At 40.1% G+C, this 20,757-nt stretch overlaps 1 protein-coding gene across 7 annotated transcripts in view; it reads left to right on the top strand.

Annotated features, from left to right (window-relative positions):
- Positions 1–20,757, top strand: part of raraa (retinoic acid receptor, alpha a) — a 397,838-nt gene that overhangs the window by 196,077 nt on the left and 181,004 nt on the right. For 5 of the 7 annotated variants that reach the window (XM_073071422.1, XM_073071424.1, XM_073071421.1 and 2 more), the window contains one exon: positions 7,796–8,330. The exons of 1 other annotated variant lie outside the window; for it this stretch is intronic. In XM_073071422.1, the coding sequence (XP_072927523.1) occupies positions 8,156–8,330 (175 nt within the window). In that variant the 5' untranslated portion in view covers positions 7,796–8,155. Of the gene's footprint in view, positions 1–3,691; positions 3,715–7,795; positions 8,331–20,757 lie in introns of those variants that run through there. One more of the 7 variants, XM_073071426.1, reaches the window with a different exon arrangement.

Below are 20,757 nucleotides of genomic sequence, written 5' to 3'. Positions count from 1 at the left end.
GTTCTAAAATAATAGGACATTGCGAAAATATTCTAACCATGATTCCCCTCTCCCTGCCCCCTTCCCACTCTCAGTCCACAACAGAGACCCATATCAGAATCAGGTTTATCATCACTCATATATGTCATGAAATTTTTTTTCTGTGGCAGCTGTACAGTGCAATACATAAAATTACTGCAGTACTGTGCAAAAGTTTTAAACTTCAGGCCTTTGCACAGGACTGTATATCCACCTTTTTATAGTTAGAAACATAGAAAGCCTACAGCACAATACAGGCCCTTTGGCCCACAAAGTTGTGGCAATCATGTCCCTACCTTAGAAATTACTAGGCTTACCTATAGCCCTCTATTTTACTAAGCTCCATGTACCTATCTAAAAGTCTCTTAAAAGACCCCATCGTATCCGCCTCCACCACTATTGCCGGCAGCCCATTTCACGCACTCCACCACTCTCTGCGTAAAAAAAAACTTACCCCTGACATCTCTGTACCTACTCCCCAGCAACTTAAACCTGTGTTCTCTTGTGGCAACCATTTCAGCCCTGGGGAAATAGCCTCTGACTATCCACATGATCAATGCCTCTCATCATCTTGTACACCTCTATCAGGTCTCATCCTCCTTCACTCCAAGGAAAAAAGGCTGAGCTCACTCAACTTATTCTCATAAGTCATGCTCCCCAATCCAGGCAACATCCTTACAAATCTCCTCTGCACCCTTTCTATGGTTTCCACATCCTTCCTGTAGTGAGGTGACCAGAACTGAGCACAGTACTCCAGGGTCCTGTATAACTGCAACATTACCTCTCGGTTCCTAAATTCATTTCCACGATTGATGCAGGCCAATACACTGTACCCCTTCTTAACCACAGAGTCAGCCAAGTTGTATAAATATTTTTGGATAAACAGGGATTTAAATGACTGCTGATGCTGGAATTTGGAGCAACCCTCAACGGGCCAGGCAGCATCTATGGAGGCAAATGGAACAGTTTCAACTGGAAACATCAACTTCCATTTCCCTGTATAGATACTATCCAACCCAGTGAGTCCCTCCAGCACATGGTATGTTGCTTTGGAATTAAAGAGGGATGACTGAGCAACATGTGAACATATCAAGTACAAGGATAGAATTTTCTACAACTGTGTTGTATACTAGGTTTTAGAGGCAACTGAATGGAGAGAAATGCATTCTCATAATGGAGCGAGCCTAATTTTTCTGCCACATAGTACAGTCATCCCCACCTGATTTCCCTCTATGTCCTCAGTCCAGGTGATTCAACCTGTCCAGCCTCATGACTGGTTCCACTGTGTTTAAGGCTAAATGATTATGTCAGAGATGCAGTTTAAGAATTATTTTTTTACATTGGTGCTGCTTCTCTTATCATTGCTGTTTAATATTGAGATAGTATTGAAGTGGAGTGGATATAAGATACAACATTGTCCTATTAACATCAGCAGCTAGCTTAATTAAGCAGTTGATTGGCTAATGTTCAGTGGTCCTAAGGCATGATCCCATCTGTCACCACTTTATTCTACTCTCTGGCCACTTTATGGGGTACTTCATGGTCTTCTGCTGCTGTATTCCATTCACTTCAAGTTTTAATGTGTTGTGTGTTCAGAGATGCTCTTCTGCACACCACTGTTGTAACGTGTGGTTATATGAGTTACTATTGCCTTCCTGTTAGCTTGAACCAGCCTGGTCATTCTCCTTTGACCTCTCTCATTAAATTTTCACTCACTGAGAAATGCAGCTCACTAGATTTTTTTTTTGTTTTATGCACCATTCTCTGTAAACTCTAGAGACTGTTGTGTGTGAAAATCCCAGGAGATCAGCAGTTTCTGAGATACTCAAACCAACAATCTGGCACCAACAATCATTCCACAGTTAAAGTCACACATCTTCCCCATTCAGATGTTTGGTCTGAACAACAACTAAGCCTCTTGATCATGTCTGCATGCTTTTATGCATTGAGTTCCTGCCACGATATTGGCTGATTAAATATTTGCATTAACAAGCAGGTGTACAGGTGTACCTGATAAAGTGGTCACTGAATTGAAACAAAATGTAACATCCCAACGCAGGACATTATCAAATTATGCGTGCATATCCCTATGATGGAGTCCAATGCAGCCTTAGTCAGCATGAAAGCACTTTAGTATTCTAAACAAATCAACAGCAGTTATAATTGATAATACCAAATGGCCTAATTCTGCTTCTTATGTCTTATGGTCCTCTACAGCACTGTGGATGATAGAATGGCAAAATAACCCCCAGTGAGAACCACTGCACTTCATATTGAAATTGAACACAAGAGAAGCTTATATTCAATTTTTTTTTTTAAAGAAACATCTTTAAAAGTGGCTAAATGTGTTCCATGATTTGTCAAAAATCAAGAAAAAAATACAGTGGATTATGGTTAATTTGGCCATCAGTTAATCAGGGCAGCTGTTTATTTGGGGCAACGCAAAATAGCCTGGATTCCTTTTGTTTATTTGGGACACTATGTCGCTTAAATAGGGCAGCAAACTGTTGCCGAACAGTTTCCAATAGGTGTCGGTCGTGTGCACTTGCGTGGCCGTTAGACACTACACCGTGCTTAGAGCGATCAGTTTTTAAATAGCATCAGTTGCTGATGTTTGTGTTCAAAAAGCAGTGATTGTTGTCACTGATAGTTGGTGAGAAATAAGCAGTAAGATAATTTAGAATTGTTTTGCTCATTGCGGTTTCAAGCCTTCAGGCTTGGAGTTGAGAGAAATGTCTGGGACTAAAAATGAAATGATTTCATTACTTCAGCAAGTTCACAACTACAAAGAATTTTAAGGTATCAACAATCATCTAGAATGTTACAATGGAAATGAAGATTTGAAGGATGCAGTCATCTAAAGCATTGTATGAAGGCTGTCCACTATCTGCAATAGGTGTCTTTGCTAATTTTGTTCATTTAAAATCAATCAAAAGACCACGGCAGTGTACACTGGATGAATTCCAATGTTGATAACTATTTGGAACTAATATACAGTTTTGTCGTACTGTCATTGTATTGGTAGTGTTCTAATTTGTTCTGTATTTCATTTAAATACATAAATTGTCACTTAGTTAAACAATAGTTTGCCTTCCTTATACTCTTTAACTATTTCCATGAAACTTCAGCTAATTGAGCCAGAATGTACTTATCCTGATATGTCCCAATTAACTAGAATCCACTGTATTTCAAGTAGAAAAATAAAGAGTTTAGATTAAGTGAATATAGTAAAATGTTTTGAAAGTGAGCCATTGACAGGTTTTATACCCCCAATTTGAAAATTACAAATCTGCCATTTTTAGAGTACATGATAATCATGTTGAAAATGGGAACATGTCATTCAACAACCTGGTTATTATTTTGTGTGGCATTTGAGAGAATCAAGCACATTTATGCCTGTAAGGTTCGCATAGAACTACACATGGCTTTATAGAAATTTTTTTAAAAAGAAATTACCCATCTCATTGCTGATAATACTGATTGATTTTTCATTGTATATTTTTGATTATCCTCAAGATGTGATATGTGATCCTGCTGGTGGTGTAGTGGCATCAGCACCGGACTTCGAGGCAAATGGTCCGGTCTGCTTCTTGCACACTTTCCATCCGTGCTGGGTTGAGCATTGAGCTAGCAACTCCTCGTAAAAAACACAAATGCTAAGGATACAGCAAAAAATGCCACCCGATGCGCCACAAGGTACAAAAACGAACAACAAGAAGATGTGATAGGAAATTGTTCCCTCTATTGTTCTTGCTATAGCTTTATGCCCATGACTAGACAGGCTGCACACAAACATAACCTGCAATAAAAAAGTATGCCTATCTCTTTGTGGCTATTTGGAACACGTGACGTATCTGTGGGGCAAGAACAATGACTACTGAGTCATGTTAGTAACAGACCCGCAGGGCAATTTACAGTGTGGGAGCTACAAACCAGGCCTGCTGAGATGAAAGGCGTGTACACGCTCGAAACCTGGCACCCAAAACAGAGTCCTTTGCACATAGGAGACCCAATCAATTTACCATGCGATCAATTGGCCACATGTGCACTCACCACATTTTTGCAATCGATTTGATAGTCCTTGTTTCAATTGCCCTCTGGCTCTCTCCATCACCTCTTTTTCCAATACACTGATGATTACTTTCTAGCTTCACACAAACTTGAGCATTTCACCACCTTTGCTGCCAATTTAGCCTCTGCTTTCTTTTTCACATGATTCTTCTTCATCCCTTTGACTGCTGTTTCTCCTCAGGGCATAGGTTTTAAGTACAAATATTCATTTTGTGCCCATAGATTCCCACAGCAGTTGTGACCATACTACTTCCCATCCTTCTGAAATGAACTGCATGCCTTTATCCCAGTTTCTGTGGGTCCCTTGAATCTATTCTGATGAAGATACTTCCATACAGTTCTGTATGTCATAATTCTTCCTTAACTGTCTTTTCTGGTCCACCATAGTTGTCAGGACTCTCATAAAACATTTTCTGCATGTAGACTCTCACCACCTTTCCTCCCACCCAAAGCAAAGTAAGAGTTGCCCTTGCCTTTATTTTCCACAGCAGCACACCATCCCTATACCCCTGCCTCTGCATTCAGGAGGTTATCCTCCACAACATATCCTATCACCAGACATATTTTCAACTCCCTTTCCCCTTCTGCATTCCAAATGGACTGTTCACCCCTTAACTCCCTGGATCATTCATCACCACTATCGCCCACTCCTCTTCTCACAAAACTTTCCCATACAACCACAGGAGATGCTTCACCTGTTCACCTTTTTCACCATCCAAGCACCCAGTCACTCCTCCTGGGTGAAGCAGCAAGTCACTTGTTTCCCTTCTCGTTTAGTGTACTCCTGTCAGTACGCATGATGTGGCCTTCTCTACAATGGAGACATCAAATTGGCTGACTGATTTTCAGAATTCTTCCATTCCATCTGCAGTAGCGACCCTGAGTTTACAGTTGCTCTCACTAATTCTTCTTCCCACTTACTCCCTTAGCTCTTTGTTTTTGGCCTCTTCCACTGCTCTGCCAAAGTTATACTGAAAACCTGCCTCTGGCATCCACCCTGTACTTTTTTCCAATCGCCTTAAAATGATGCCTTCTCATATCAGCCATTGCCACCCTGGGAAAAAGACGCTGGCTCTCCACTCTATACCTCTTATCATCTTGTACACCTCTGTCAAATCACCTCTCATCTTCCTATGCTCCAGAGAGAAAAGCCTTAGCTCACACAACCTATCCTCATGAGACATGTTCTCAATCCAAGAAGCATCCTGTTAAATCTCCTCTGCACCCTCTCTAAAGCTTCCGTATCCTTCCTATAATGAGATGATCAGAGCGAAACACAATAGGCTGAAAACTATTTCAGATATTCAGCCTTTCCAGTTCATATCAGAAGTGGCCTATGTTCTCTGATCTATTTACAACATTCTCTTTTATGCTAAATTTCCAGCAACTATTCATGCATGCCTTTAATCTCCTATGGGTTACATTTGTAAATCAATTTGCTTTATAAACTTCCAATGAAAATGGACATTCAGTAGAGTGCAGAATATAAATCAACACACACAAAATGCTGGAGGAACTTAGCAGGTCAGGCAGCATCTATGGAGGGGAATAAACATTAAATGTTTTGGGTTGAGACCTTTCGTCAGGACTGGCTCAAAACATTGACTGTTTATTCCTCTCCATTGATGCTGTCTGACTTGCTGAGTTCCTCCAGCATTTTGTATGTGTTACTCAAGATTTCCAGCATCTGCAAAATCTCTTGTCATGGGAGTCACCTTGCATTGGTTCTGAATTTAGTGGTCAGGAATTAATTGGAATGGAAATTTTATAGCCATATTTGCAAATGTGACCTACTTCAACGTGGAATAAAGAATGTTTGAATGATATGGAGGCACCCTATATTGGGTACTGGTCAAATTCTTCTTTTGTTCTTATGTGATTTTAAGCTGATATTCCATGTAATTCATCTTTTAAAACCGTGGCTCACTCCATTATTAATTAGAAAAAGCATTAAAATCTTGTGTGAAATGAACTGTTTTATGCCATATATGTGTTCTCATGATTAATGTAAAGAGAAAATGACCAGCCTGTAGAGCAAAAACAGACAGCAGGCCAAGCAGTAGCCATAGAGGAAAATGATGTTTTGGGTAGAGACACTTTGCCAGTCCAGATGAAGATGAAGATTTTTAAAAAGATTATCTTTATTTGTTACATGTACATTGAAACATACAGAGAAATGTATTGGTTACGTCAAGGACCAACACACTGCTGGGGGTAGCCCACAAGTGTTGCCATGCTTCTGGTGCCAACACAGCATGCCTACAACTTAATAACCCTAACTCATGGGAGGAGACGGGAGCACTCGGAGGAAACCCACACTGCCACAGGGAGAAGTTACAAACTCCTTACAGACATCAGTGGGAATTGAACCCCGATTGTACAGTTGGCACTGTAATAATGTTACACTAACCGCTATGCTACCATGTTGCACTCTAACCTCAAACATTTCCCTCCATAGATGCTGAGTTCCCCAAGAATTTGTTGTTTTTTTCTGTTCTGTATTCCAGTATCTTCAGCCTCTTGTGTCTCCAGGCTGTGGAACAAGGCAGTCAATTAGCTCTTCTCTCAAACAGGAATGGCTAAATGGAGATTTAAGATAAGTGTTTCCACCTGTTGAAGGATCAGTAATCAAAAGTGTAGGGCTTAAGATAATTGCCAAAAGAGCAATTGATTTTGAAGTCTTCTCATACAGCAAGTTCTGATCTGACATGTACTAACTAAAGGATGGTGGATGCAAATCCATTAGTAAATTTGAGAAGCGTGTAGGAGAATACTTGAAGAATATTGTAGGGTTACAGAGAAGAACTTGATTGCACTTTTAAAGAGTCAATGTAAGCTCAATGGGTCAAGTGGCAGCATTCTCTGCCTTTGTCATTCTATTTGACTGCCTGACAAGGATAGGTTACCTTGGTCTGGCCACTTCAGATCCTGTCAACCCTGCTGTTGAACAGCTTTTGTTGCACTTCCCCTCAATTACTAGCAATACTGGTCATTGTGAACTGTGAGAGAGCTTCATATTTCAGTTACGGACACCTTTGATCTGTGTGTGAGCAGCTAGTGGAAGAGGGACTCTGGCATGGAAATGCTGGTTTTCTCTTCTGTTAGAAATTGATCAATAATCACAAGTAAGTTTATATAGCTAATGGCTTGGGTATAAGCTCCTATATTCATTACTAGAATTTAAGTTGTTACACAAATTGGGTATTTCTGTAATCTATTTTTTTTAAAAGAAAAGTTCCTTTAAACAAGGGAAAATATAGCATATATTGAATCAGTTTAGTAAGATTTAAAAATGTCCCACAATTTAATGCCACTGGACATTAAATTGCTTTAGAAAACAATTATGCATTCTGCATGCTGCAAGAAAAATATTGCTGCTTGTATATCATACCAACAATAAGTTCATGGAGGGGAGTGGTTAATATGAATTTCTACTATTTCAAGCATCCCCATTCAACTTACGCACATTTTTAATTTGCATGCGGTAGGTCTGGAACTCAAATGTTTCAGAACAAAAGGCGCAATTATTCTAAATGCTGTAACGCAACTTCACAAGGCCCACACATTTATGCACATACAAGAGCTGCTCTCCTCCCTAACTCGATGCCCCAGATGATTCTGCCTGCCTTTTCTACCATTTGATTTAACTTTAAAGCTGTGGCTATTTCCTGTTTTCCTCTGGACTTACAGTTGTGCTCTTTTCCAGTGCCAGCACACTCGATCTGGCCCAGATTTAGTGGAGAAGGCGGCCTGCTCAAGAAATCTCCGAAATCTTGAAGAGCGGTTTCCTACAGAGTTCAGCTGCAATGCGCGCTAAGACAGCACTTGGATAGATTTTACGGACTATCAAGCTTGCTATCCATAAGGATTACAGACTGCCTTTTTAAAGTTTTTTATATTTGAATTACTGGTTTATACACTTCTTGATGTGAACACTGTGTTTCCGAGAACAGTTTTGCAAGAAAGGCTAGCTTTGCCTTGAGTTTCTCTGGGCGTTTCTCCTGTTTGATGCGCTGATTGTTCATTGTGCACTTATAAAGAACGACCCAACGCGCCTTGCGTCATCATGTCAACCAACAGCAGTTCGTGCACGCCACCTGGTAATGGACATGTAAATGGCTATCCAGTGCCCCATTATCCATTCTTCTTCCCACCGGTCCTCGGGGGCCTTTCACCACCATCTATAAATGGATTGCAACACCAGCTTCCAGTCAGTGGCTACAGTACTCCTTCACCTGCAAGTAAGTAACATAACATCATATGTTTTTCCTCTCTGTGTTTGGGGGTGGGGGTAAATAGTTTGCACCTGTTGTTAATAAGTACACAGGGTTTGTAATGTTTGGATTATAACTGCAGAGTATTTGACCTGATAAATCACCTCTGTAATAATGTACAAGGTTATTTTTCCATTCTTAGTGAATTACCTGTGCATTGGTTTTCATTTTATTTTAATTTGAAACATTTTACTATGTATTAGTTTGCAGATAGAAAATTGGAGGTGCGATGAAACTATGTTTCTGAAATTCGTGAGAAAGTTGACCATCTAATCCTAAATGAAAAAAAAGATACTTGTTATGTTGCTCTTGTGTTCTTTTACTAGCATTCGGATTTTGTGCAGCTAATTATAACTAAAATTGATCGAAATCGCCCAGCATTTATTTATTTGTTTGTTTATATTGGGATGCGGCATGGAATACGCTCTTTGAGCCATGCCGCCCAGCAGTTCCCTCGATTTCATCCTAGCCTAATCATGGGACAATGGCCAACTAACCTACCAAGTTTGGGACTGTGGGAGGAAACCAGAGCACCCGGAGGAAACCCATGCAGTCGTGGAGAGAACGTACAAACTCCTTACCGGCATGAATTGAACCCCAGTCACCGGTACTGTAAAGCGTTGTGCTAACCACTGCGCTTCCTTACTGCCCAACATCTCTGGGATTTCTGCTGGTTTTGAAGACGACTCATTGGCAATTGTTCATATTAACATGGCGCAAACTCAAGGTGAAATCAATTCCATTATGTTGATTAGTGCATTAATCTCTCAGTAATTAGGGCCATAAACTTATTACTGTTATTCCTTAACAATGTTAATATTTTAACCAATATTTTGCATGATTACAACTCATTTGTTGGTGAATCCCTCATGGATGGTGAATTTCTTCGGAGGTGGGTGAGATTTCTAAATAATAATGTTAAAGATATAGTTGTTTGACCTGGGTAGTTTCAGAGTTAAAGCTGTAGCCTGGATCACAAACAGACATGAATAGTTTGAAATCAGACCTATTTCATGCCCATTTCAACAGGAAATGGAGTGTGCACTTTGTTTGTTTGTTTATCTTTCAAGGTATTTCATCAGTCCTGTTGTTAGCACAGTGCAACTGCACCTCTGTTTGCCCTGGGGACCTAGAAGAGGCAGAGAAACTGGAGGACTGCTTTGAGCTGAATTTATACAGCAGAACCTTGTTATGAAAAAAGAGTTCTTGTGTAATGACCCAGTCTGGCTGAATTGCTGAATAATGTTTTCCTGATTCCCGAAAACAGTCTGGCATGATAGATAAGAGAAAACACCATTGGTAACTGTAGGATGGCTCCTTCATGAAGAAAGAAAGACGAGCATTTATTTAGTGCTGTTCAGGATATCCCAAAGTCCTTTACAGTAATTGAAAGATCTTTTGAAGTGTGGCCAGTATAGTAATGTAGGAACTGAGTATTTACATGCTTGGAAAGCTCAAAGGTAGTGTTTACATTGCTGCCACCTGAGTCATGGAGAAAATCATCTTGTCTGTGAGGTTCTTTGCATTTCTGGAATCAGTAATGCTGTCATATTTACCTTGCCTGCTGCCATCAAATCAAGACAGCTAACATGGAATGCATTGTGTAATAAATGGAAGGATATTGGATAAGGAAGATATCCCTGACTTTGATATTTTTGGTGTGATATTTCTTTTGGCAGCTAACAGTGCTATTTAATCTTTATCACGCAGACCCTGCCCAATTAATGCTACGTTTGAATTTTGTGTGGCATGTTTTGAACGCTGTGTTTGTCAATTGCCATTAAACTGCAGCCATTTTACTTGCTAAAGCTAGCATTGCTCCAACTAAAGGAGCATGCAAACATAAACATAAGCTTTATCATCTGTACTGTGGCCTCGAGCTTTATTCCGACAACAATAGTGAGGGAAATTCTGAAATGAGTGCATGTGTTTAACATGCAAGTTTATGAGTTCAAGCAACTTCACTGTATAAGCCTGCCAAGTGGTAGTGGTCACTGCCCTCCTACTTGCCTCTGAGAACGTGACCATCTACACCAGGCATATCAAGACATTGGAGAAATATCACCAGTGTTGTCATCACAAATTCACTGCCAACATCCATCCCCTTCCCAGCTTTGAAACACTAGTTATTCTTGGTCAGCAACCCTAGGCTGGCCATGTCATTCGAATGCTCAACCCCAGTTTCCCGGAGCACACACTTCATTGCAGTTTCTCCCATGTAGGGGAATTAACAGACAAATAGAGAAAATGATTCAAAATAAAGCTTCCTTAAAAAAAATTATTGACACCTATGACTATCTGGCCCTTGACTGCTCCATGGCAAAGAAGCATTTGAATGGTATTAAGGATCTCAAGGACATGCTTCAAGAGCACACAGAAGCCCTACCTAAGCAGCAGAAGAGTGCACCACCTCTAAAATTAGCTACCCTATTAGTCATCTGCCTCGTCTGTGGAAGAATCCACGGTTTCCATGTTGACCTCATCGGCCACCCCAGAACCCACAAATCCCTGGTGCAAGCAAGGCATTCTGGATCTGAGGGACAGTGGCCTATTTCAAACTGTGTGATTTCTGTTGAAAAGGTTAACAGTATATTGAAACATTTTGCTGCTTTTATGAGTTGTGGAAATCTGACACGTTCTCCTAGAGTAGCTGTTTCAATGTAAACTTTAAATAGATTGTTTTAAAGTTATTTTAAGGTACATGATTAGAAGGTGTTTGGAGGGATATAGTCTGGTGCAGGTATTTAGGACAAGGTAGAAAATCAGGTTGGCATGGACTAGATGAGATGAAGAGCCTGTTTCTGTACTCTTGTACTCTATGAATCTAAACTAGTTCAAGTAAATAAAGTTAATTGAATTATGGAACAGGCTCAAAGGTTGTAAAAGTTATTCTTGTTTCTGTGTAGTAAATGTTTTGAAGCTCCTGTTTATTAGTGAGGGCATAGCTGCAATCAAAGGAAGAACAAGCTCTCACAAACAGTAATGTGATATAGATCAGGTAGTCTGTTCTTGAGTGACACTGACTGCAGGATGAATATTGCCCAGAACCCTGGGACTATTCCCAAATTATGATCTTTCATACCTACCTGAGAAACTGGACAGACCTCCATTTAATGTATTGTTCAAAAGTCACAACCTTCAGCAGAGCAGCACTCTCTCAGTACTGCATTGGACTGTCAAATAGGTTTGTAGAGTACAATATGAGCTTACAATCACTGCATTGGTGAGAGTGTTGCCAGCTGGAGTATAGTTATGCCAGCTGTGCCAACCTATTGGGAAGAGGGACCACATTGCTTACAATTTGTGTTAGTTTTCTCCTTTGCATAAATCCATTCATCAGTAAGCATTTCAGCTTTATAGTTAACTCAGCATGGTTCAAAGTCCAAGGAAACAGAATTATGCTCTTTTTCTGTCAGTATGTCAGCTGTGCTCCTTCACTTCTCCCTGGCTGTCTCCAAAGGGGAAAACAATTTTCCTCCTTTAAAGTTCATTTTGGAACAATTTAAAAGCTATTTCAGTGCCTCCTTAATTTTACATTCTCACAGGGAGATATGATATTGTATCAATGTTCTTTTGCAAGACTACTATCTTTACATATCTTCATTAACGCTCCTAAAGTCAGAATGAATCCTAGTGGTCAACAAAATACATTCTCTCTGACACCAGTAATGGGCTGTAAATACATCTGTTGGTTAAAGTTGGTGGAGTGCCCACATTATGGGCACACACCATTGAAATCCCAGTGAGTGTTATTACCAACCAAATGATTAACAAAAGACAAAGCCATATGGGGCAGATCCCCAAATAATGTGAATTCACAGAAATATTCAGATTTTATCACTATTGCACTTTATTTTCCTGAGTTTAGAAACTGTATTTAGTTATAGTGTATTTAATACTTATAGCTGTTTCCACAAAATGCATATTAGTATAGTGGTCTTCATAACCCTTAAAATAAGCATATGGACATATAGCTATGGGGTGAATTATAGCTAAATTAGATTCTGTTGCTTTAGCTGATGTTGAACTAGAGCAGGGGTTCCCAACCTTTGTTATGCCATGGACCAATACCTTTAAGCAAGGGGTCTGTGGACCCCTAAGTTGGGAACACCTAATAAAGGTGAAAGTAGGCTTCTGCTGTCCAGGATGTCATACTGGTAAGAAAGTGGCTGATGCAATCAGTACAAATAGGTTAAGACAGCGATATTAGTGATTTCATCGTCTTAGTGAGATAATCAGTTACTTCACCCTTGAGTCTACAGTTACTTTTGATCATTTTCAGTTAATTGTTGCTCACTCCAGAGGTCCAGAGGAACTCAACCCAATCACATTGTTTCTACTTTCATATGTTAATCAAACCCCTGTCAAGGATTGTCCAATCTGCATTTTTACCTACAAAGCCTGAATAGATTTTAACCTCCTTGGAAGTTGAAACTTCCATTTATTTGTTAAAATGATATAGCCACCTCTTGGTGCTGAATATTTGCCCTCACATTCAATGACTAAAGAAAATGTGTATAGACACAGTTCATTAAAACTGATGCATTATGTATAGTGAAAGCTGAGCTTTGTATTGGGTTGAGGAAGGAGAAGCGTACTATATAACAATATAAAAATCTAGACTCAGCAGGTCAAGCAGCATCTATGGAGAGGAATAAAGAACCCTGGTCGTGATGAAGGGTCTCGGCCTGAAAAGTTGGCTCTTTATTCCTCTCCATAAATGCTGCCTGACATATTGAGTTCCTCCAGCATTTTGTTGTGTGTTATTCAAGATTTCCAGCATTTGCAGAATCCCTTGTGTTTACAAAAGTCTACAACAAAGGCCTAATTTAATCTGATGTAAAAACAAGTTGTTAGTCTTGCTTTGAAGGATTTCTATCTGAGTCTTACTTAATGCTTGGGTATATCTTTTAAATGTATAATATGTCTTCAAGAGACCACGTTGCATGTCAAAAATTCAATGTTCAGTTTGGTGTTATGCCGCATTGTAATATGACAAGCAGCTCGTTATAAAATGAGACATCTCCAGGGTCCCACTTGTCCTCTTCAGTCTGATTAAAATTAAAGGTACCATTAAGAGCTACAGAATGCCTGTCAGCTCAGGTTGCAGTGCTAACACAATTACAGTAATGTCTCTCAGTGCAGCAGTGATTTCTTAAAGGTCAAGGGACAAGGCATCCCCTTTTCCTGGTGACATGTACTTTACAGTTCCCTGCAGACAGAGTTTGAGAGCCTTATTATTTCGGCATTTTGGAATGGCACCAATGATTATTTTTTAGTGCTGTTAATTTTAGATTTCTGTCAAATCTTTATATTTAGAGATTTTTTTTAATGATGTGGGCAGTTTAATAATAGTAAGCTATGAGATCATAAAGATTACACTTTACAGACATGCCATCCAGTTAATGGGCAGCAAGCCTATGTAATGGCTGCCCTCTGTATAAGTAGGCAGTATCCCAAAGCTTACTGCTTTGACCACTTAAGGAGTTAGATTGTTGCTAATGCTGTTCCCCATTTTCTTTACTCACCACCTACATATATTTCCAATTTCTGATCTCTTCAGTAGGGAGTGAGATGGCAGTTTTCCAATTAAGATTTCTGAAATAGATTGCATGTGAAATTCATGTTTTTTAAATAGATCTTAGTTTTTCTGAATTTGGGTTTCATCTGGACACAGTGATTTGGAATGAAGTACCAGTTGACTCTTTTGGTTCCAGGTAAACCATTGCCATTTAACCTTTATAGTTAGGTGCTGGATTGGGAATGGAACTGACAAGGAGATGGCGAAAGGTAAGAGCAAATAGATCGGCTGTCACCAGGTTGAGAATGCCTGACTCCTTGTCACCCCTTTCATTTGAACCAACTCCCATGATACTATTAAATGTAAAAGCCCAACAGGCATACCTTCATTCCTTTGAGCAGCAGAACCAGTTTTTCTTCTCCCTCTCTATTATTAGTAATTTTTCATGTTACATGTCAATGATGTGGATGACAAATTTGATGGCTTTGTAGCCAAGTTTGCAGGCGATACAAAGATAGGGAGCAGATAATGTTGAGGAAGCAGGGTGTCTGTAGAAGAACTTGGACAGATAGGGAGAAGTGGCAGATGGAATGCAGTGTAGGTCATGCACAAAATTGACTTAGTCAACTGTAAAAATGGAACTCCTTTATTACCTGAGATTGGCCTGTTTGCAGACCACAGGTGTCTGCCTGAGCACGCGATCTGTTTAAACATAAAGGCTGCAGTACTGTGGGTTAAAGGTATTACCGGTAATTGGAGCAACTTGGAAGAAGAGGACCCACATGTATCTAGAACCCTTTACATCCTCTGAACATCCCTGATCACTTTCTACCCAAGGAAGTATTTGTGAAGTGTGTTTGCTAGTATAGTGTAAAATGATTAATTAACTGCATTGGTCCAGATGTAAGTTTTCTAAATATTGCCATTTTCTTTGGCTCTCAAAATGACAAATATGACTAATAAGAAGCCAGGGGAATGTGCTGAATAAATTATTATAGGTTTAACTAAAACTGAACTTCTACACAAAAAAAAGCTAGTTGGTTGAAAGCTTGATTTCAATTTTGAACACTAATGTCTCCTTATCACAGGTTTGAGTGAGTCCTCTGTTATTTGAAGTGTCTGCTTTCAACCATTATGCAAACTGAGGTGACAGCTGAAAAGCTAAATCACATTTCGCTCTTTGTCATGTTATCACAATTCTGTCAGCTGTTTGCAGGAGAATGAGATCTGATGATTAAATCAAAATGTAATCAACACAACTCTGTGCCAATACTTACAAAGGGTTATTTGGACAGTAATTAATTCAGTTTTAAATCGGAGCACAAATTTTGTAAGTAAGTAGATTTCCCTTGATAATGTAACTGTTTACAGAGCATGCTACTGACCCATACAGACTGGGAACCCTCAAGGTGCAAAAATATCGTCAATCTATATTTTGTTGCTGATTAGCTAGAACAATGAATAAGCATTGCAGCCGTGTTTAACATCCTAGCTTACAATGGAGAGAACTGAGCAGGATTCCTGCTCCTACTTGCTATTCTAGTAGTTTCTTGTCAATGTGTTGTGTCTGTGGACATGAAGTGAAGACAGGGTAGACAAGTGAAGTACGTTTGAAGTATGTAATTTTGTGTGCGGAAATTCAGGAGCTAATATCTGGGCAGCGTGGTGTCACAGAGAATAAGAGATGTAACTAAACATGCTGGTTAAGGGATAAATGTTGATAAAGATTTCATTATCTGACCACATTTACAAGGGGCCTGGAGATTTCACAGTGATGCACTCAATGCTCTTCACAGCTGGCAAATTGTTTTTGAAGTGTAGTCATTGCTATAATGTAACATGACTAAGGTTTTGAGCCTGTAGATTTTCCTCAATGGGACACTTTCATGTAAAGTCCAGTTAGCAAATGTCAGGAGAGATGCACAAAAGGTAGATCCAGCCTATATCAAACCATGTCATTATTATTGCTTGTTTCTTCTTATTAATACTCTTAACTAGCTTCCCCTTAAATACCACGACTATTTGCTTCAATTGCAATATGAAAAATGTTTTTCCGGCATCGCACACAAATCGCTGGAGGAATTCAGAATTCTGATGAAGGGTCTCGGCACAAAACGCTGACTGTACATTTCCCTTCATAGACCCGCTTTCCAGCATCTGCAGAATCTCTTGTGTCTCGGTTTAGCCAGCATAGTGTGTTCCTTTGCATCATCCCATAATGCCTTTCCTGTGTGGTAATCACTTAAACGTAAATTAGACACAATTTTTACAAGAAAGAACACAAAGCAGAAAGAAGTCCATTTGATTGCAAAGTGGTTATGGTGATGCCATACTATAGTGATTAGTGTTGTGCTGTTTGGTTGAAGAACCTAATGGTTGAAGGGAGGTAGCATCCCTGATGTGGGACTTCAGGCTTCTGTACCTTCTGCCCAGTTGCAGCTGTGAGAAGAAAGCATGGCCTGGGTGGTGGGGATCCTTGATGATGGATGTTACCACCTTGAGACTCACTGCCATCTATCCTAATTGTGGATTAGCAAACTCTGGATAAGTTCAGGTTTGAATTTGGTGCCTTCCTAGGTAGCATGATAGAGGAAATAACTTAGGGCGCCCATCAAATTATCGGGCAACTAGCTGTTGCTATTGTACTCTAATCTTCAGTGAAAATAAAATGTGCAGAAAATCATGTTTGCTATGCTGGTGTATGTGACTGGAGACATTCCTGTTCTGAAAATTGCCAAGAGCACTCAGTCCATGGAGAACATCGAACACATACACAGCCAACTGAGATTCTATTTCCTAAGACATATTCCTTCATGGGTTTTGCTATGATCCAGGCACTGTACGTTATTTGGCAGAATAATGTCTTTAGTTTGGGGAAGTTTCCATAATAAGAATCTTTATCTTGGCAGGTCCATGATTTTTTTTGCAAATATTCTAGGTTTTCTGTATTTATGGTAATGACAGTATTCCTACTTAGTAAAGCACATTTATTTGTTTTCTGCCTTTTCTTTAAAGCTCCTTGTATTTCACTAGGTCAACTACAGCTTACCTCTTTAAAACACCTTTAACGTAGGCTAAGTGATTTAAGGTTTTTCGCAGGAGCATTGCCCGGTCGGTAAGTACCATTTACCGGTGAGCCACTGGAAGGATGCCAGGCAGGTGACGGAAAGTTTGATAAAGGTAGCTTTTAAAGAGCACATTGGAAGGAGACCAGAGAGGCACTGAGGATTAGGGAAGGACTTCCCAGTGCAAAGGGCCAAGTAAACTGAAAACATAGTTGGTGACAGTAGAAATTGTTAGATGCGAGCGAGGCCCAAATTGAATGGCGACAACGTGTGAAAGCTACAGAGATAGGAAAAGGATAGGTCATGGAGGGATTTGAAAATAAGTGTGAGAATTTTTAAATAATCATCTTTTTCAGAGACTGTAAGTGGCTCAGGATGAAATGGCTTTATTTTGACTGTGACTCCTCTGATCAAGATTATGAAGGAGGATTGTCACATACCAAGAAATACTTTGAAACTGATGAGAGGCAAATTCACCAAAAGATCACTTTTGCAAATTCTCAGTTTGATGTCAGCATATATCACGGATGTTGACACATGTCAAGGCGGTAAGGATTTAGACTCGGATTACTGATCCCAGGATTCCTGTTTTGGAGGTTCAGTGTAAACTCAGCCCCTGGCCAGAGGGAAGACAATACAGTATGAGTAATTATCAAGTGCTGTGCTGCAGCTCCAAGTCCCTACAGTTGATCACAGAGCACCATTGGTACTTACCCAGAAACCAAACCTCTGGTGACCTTGCTGGAAACAAACGTTTTTTGCATCAATCACAAAAAATACAAAACGTGCCTGGGAAAAAAGGTCCAATTTTTTAAAAATGGGAAAAAAGGAGACTCGATTATATTATGCAAAAACACTCTGAAGTGAAGGTAATTACTGGGTAATTGTGTTTTACTTTTGAGAATAAAGAGGAGAAGATTGGAAGAGTCATGCGGATACACAGTAAATTCCCTTTTTACTATTGTGAGCCAATATTATAATTTAAGATTGGGTTGAGACGTCACTGTGACAAGTCCTGCCTTGGTTGGCAATACGGTGTTTGTTTCTGTACTCTTACTACATTTCCCCACAGCATTCTGGCATATTGCTGTGCAGTTTTAAGGTTGGTGGCCAGTTTGCCTGGTGGTTCTGCCATTCTAGAGCCTTGCCAGCTGTGAAACACCAACGGCCATTTCAGAATATTGAAAGGGATCCAGACCAGCTCCACCATTGTTTAAAAATTCAAATTAATGGTGCTGTCATAGCCTCAGCATGAAGAAAACTTCTTGGCTCAAATGACTTTGCAATTCTGAAATTACACAGCTGATCTGCGCGGATTAGTTTTGCCCGCAGAATTACAATTTAGAAAAGTTTGGAAGGTTTTCCAACTGTGGTCTGTTCTCATATCCACATCCTGTAAGCAGTGACTAGAATTCAAAAGTTAACATCTTCATAACCTTGCACAGGAAAGATGTGCCTTTGGTTTCTGCAAAGCTTTTACATAGTTGAGTAGAAACAGCATGAGTAAAGACCCGGGAAATGCTCTGTCAGTCTAATCTCTTTGGTAAACCCCCAAGGATTAAAAACAGTGCAAGCCTGTTTATCTGCCTTGGCCCTAGAGAGAGGAAAGGTGTGTGGAGCCATTATTGTGTTTATCTTCTGGCATGGCAACCCTTCCTCCAGGGAACATTGTTCCTGATTGTGCTTTGTAAATATCTTACAGCTTTTTAGCTTCATGGGCAGGAAGGGGGGGAAGAGAGAGAGAGAGAAGGAGGGAGGGAGGGAGATGCTGAGCAAATGATCTGTGCACACGTTTTAACTGTTTGTTTATTTAATACTTTATCTCTGTTTGCAATGGGATTGAAGGTTTCAAACCCTATTGTTCTTTTGGGTTCATGTCATTCCATTGCTCAGGCATTTAAAGTAGTTCCTCAGCAAAATACTGGAAGCATTAAGTTGCAAAGGAGTCTAAAGGCCAAAGCTGTAATGATACACTCACAGCAAGACTGATAAGACTGTTGGTGTTCCAAATGTGTTCTTTAAAATTCAAAGAAAAGGAAGGACGTTCCTACAGTCAGTTTGCACATGTCAAAATTGCTTGAATAAACCTGTAACTTTATATTTGATTTGGTACTAATGTGATCACTCGAATTGCGTATGATGTTCTCCTAACAGGGTTGTCTATTGGTGGATCCTCAGATGGCTGTAGAGGCCGATCTGGGATCACATATTATGATGCATTGTGGGTAAGTGTTGGCTGTGGTTAGTGGCTGGGTGTTCAATCTCTGAATTTAGAAGAGGCTGCTAGAGACAAGTGATTTGGGAATGTGGGGTGAATAATTTTAAAATAATTACAGGCAACCATGATGAAAACTACTTTCTAAAATCCAAACAAAATTGCATATGCTGGAAATACTCAGCAGGTCTTGCAGCATCTGTGTTTCAGGTCAGGGCGTCTCATCCGAGTTAAATCTGTGTGGTTATCTACATGAATGGTGGAGTGGTATTGTTTCGCTCCGAGGAGTTTCAGCAGCCGCATGCCCAGCTGCTGAGGATGGTTGGAAATCTACATGTGTGTATGCAGGAAGTATGTGAGAATGCTCAACATTGCTGGTTTCTCTAATGTCCCTGAGCTGCCCACAAGCTTGTGTACATGGTGACTTGCAAGCTTTTGGTGTCAGCTAAATCAACACCATCTGAGTTATGCATAATAGAACAGGTCAGAACTGGGTTTAATATCACTGGCATGTGTTGTGAAATTTGTCGTTTTGTGGCAGCAGTACATTGCAATACATAAACAGCTGTAAATGAGAAGAGGGTATGTCCTGGGTGATAGGGGTCCTTAATGATGGACACTGCCTTTTTGAGGCACCACTCCTTGAAGATGTCCTGGATGCTGGGGTGCAGCTTATTTCGATCCTCTGCAGTAGCCCTCCCCACCCCCAATACCAGAAGTTGAGGCAGCCAGTTAGAGTGCTCTCCATGCTACATTTGTAGAAATCTGAGTGTCTTTGATGACATAACAAATCTCCTCAAGCTCCTAATGAAATATAGCCGCTGTCATGCCTTCTCTGTAATTGCATCAATATTTTGGGCTCAGGATTAATCCTCAGATATTGTCACCTAGGAACTTGAAATTGTTCACCCTTTCCACTTCTGATCCCTCAATGTGTGTTCCTTCGTCTTACCATAATCAACACTTTGGTCTTGCTGAAGTTGAGTGCAAGGTTGTTGCTGCGATACCACTCAACCAGCTGATCTATCTCGCTCCTGTACGCCCCCTCGTCACCATCTGAAATTCTGCCAACAGGTGCTCCCTGCTCTCTCTCCCCCCCCCCCCCCCCCCCATCCCTCTTTCTAGCATTAAGGCAACTTTTAATGTGGATAGTTTTGACATTGAAAGCTTTCAGCTTTGGAATTTGCTGCCCAAACATCTCTAGCTCCGTAATACTCTACGTGAAGGCACTTCTTAATATCCACTTCTTTGACTCTTGGTCATCTGTCCTAACATCTCCTTAGGTAGGTTGGGATTCAGTTTTGTTTGGGCCACAGACAAATTCTATCTGTTTCAATATTGTGAACAAAGCAAACAGAGCAATTGTACCCTATCCAAATGCATTATACTGTGTTATGATAGCAAGTCCAGAGAACCTAACTTATATTAACAGGTGGAATAAAGATGATTTCTTGAGCAGATCTGTCAGATCTAGGAACTGGAGAACCTTGGAGAGTTTTCCATTTGCTGTGCCTGCCCTGTCCAAATAGCCACTCTCAGGCCAATGCAAATTCTTGAAAATGTAAATTATTTAATTTAGTCAATAGTGTTGAA

This window comes from Hemitrygon akajei, chromosome 18 (assembly GCF_048418815.1).
Source record: "Hemitrygon akajei chromosome 18, sHemAka1.3, whole genome shotgun sequence".
In the NCBI taxonomy this organism is placed as follows: Eukaryota; Metazoa; Chordata; class Chondrichthyes; order Myliobatiformes; family Dasyatidae; genus Hemitrygon; species Hemitrygon akajei.
The sequence above is the reverse complement of the archived record's forward strand: the minus strand, read 5'-3'. Positions and strand labels throughout refer to the sequence as shown.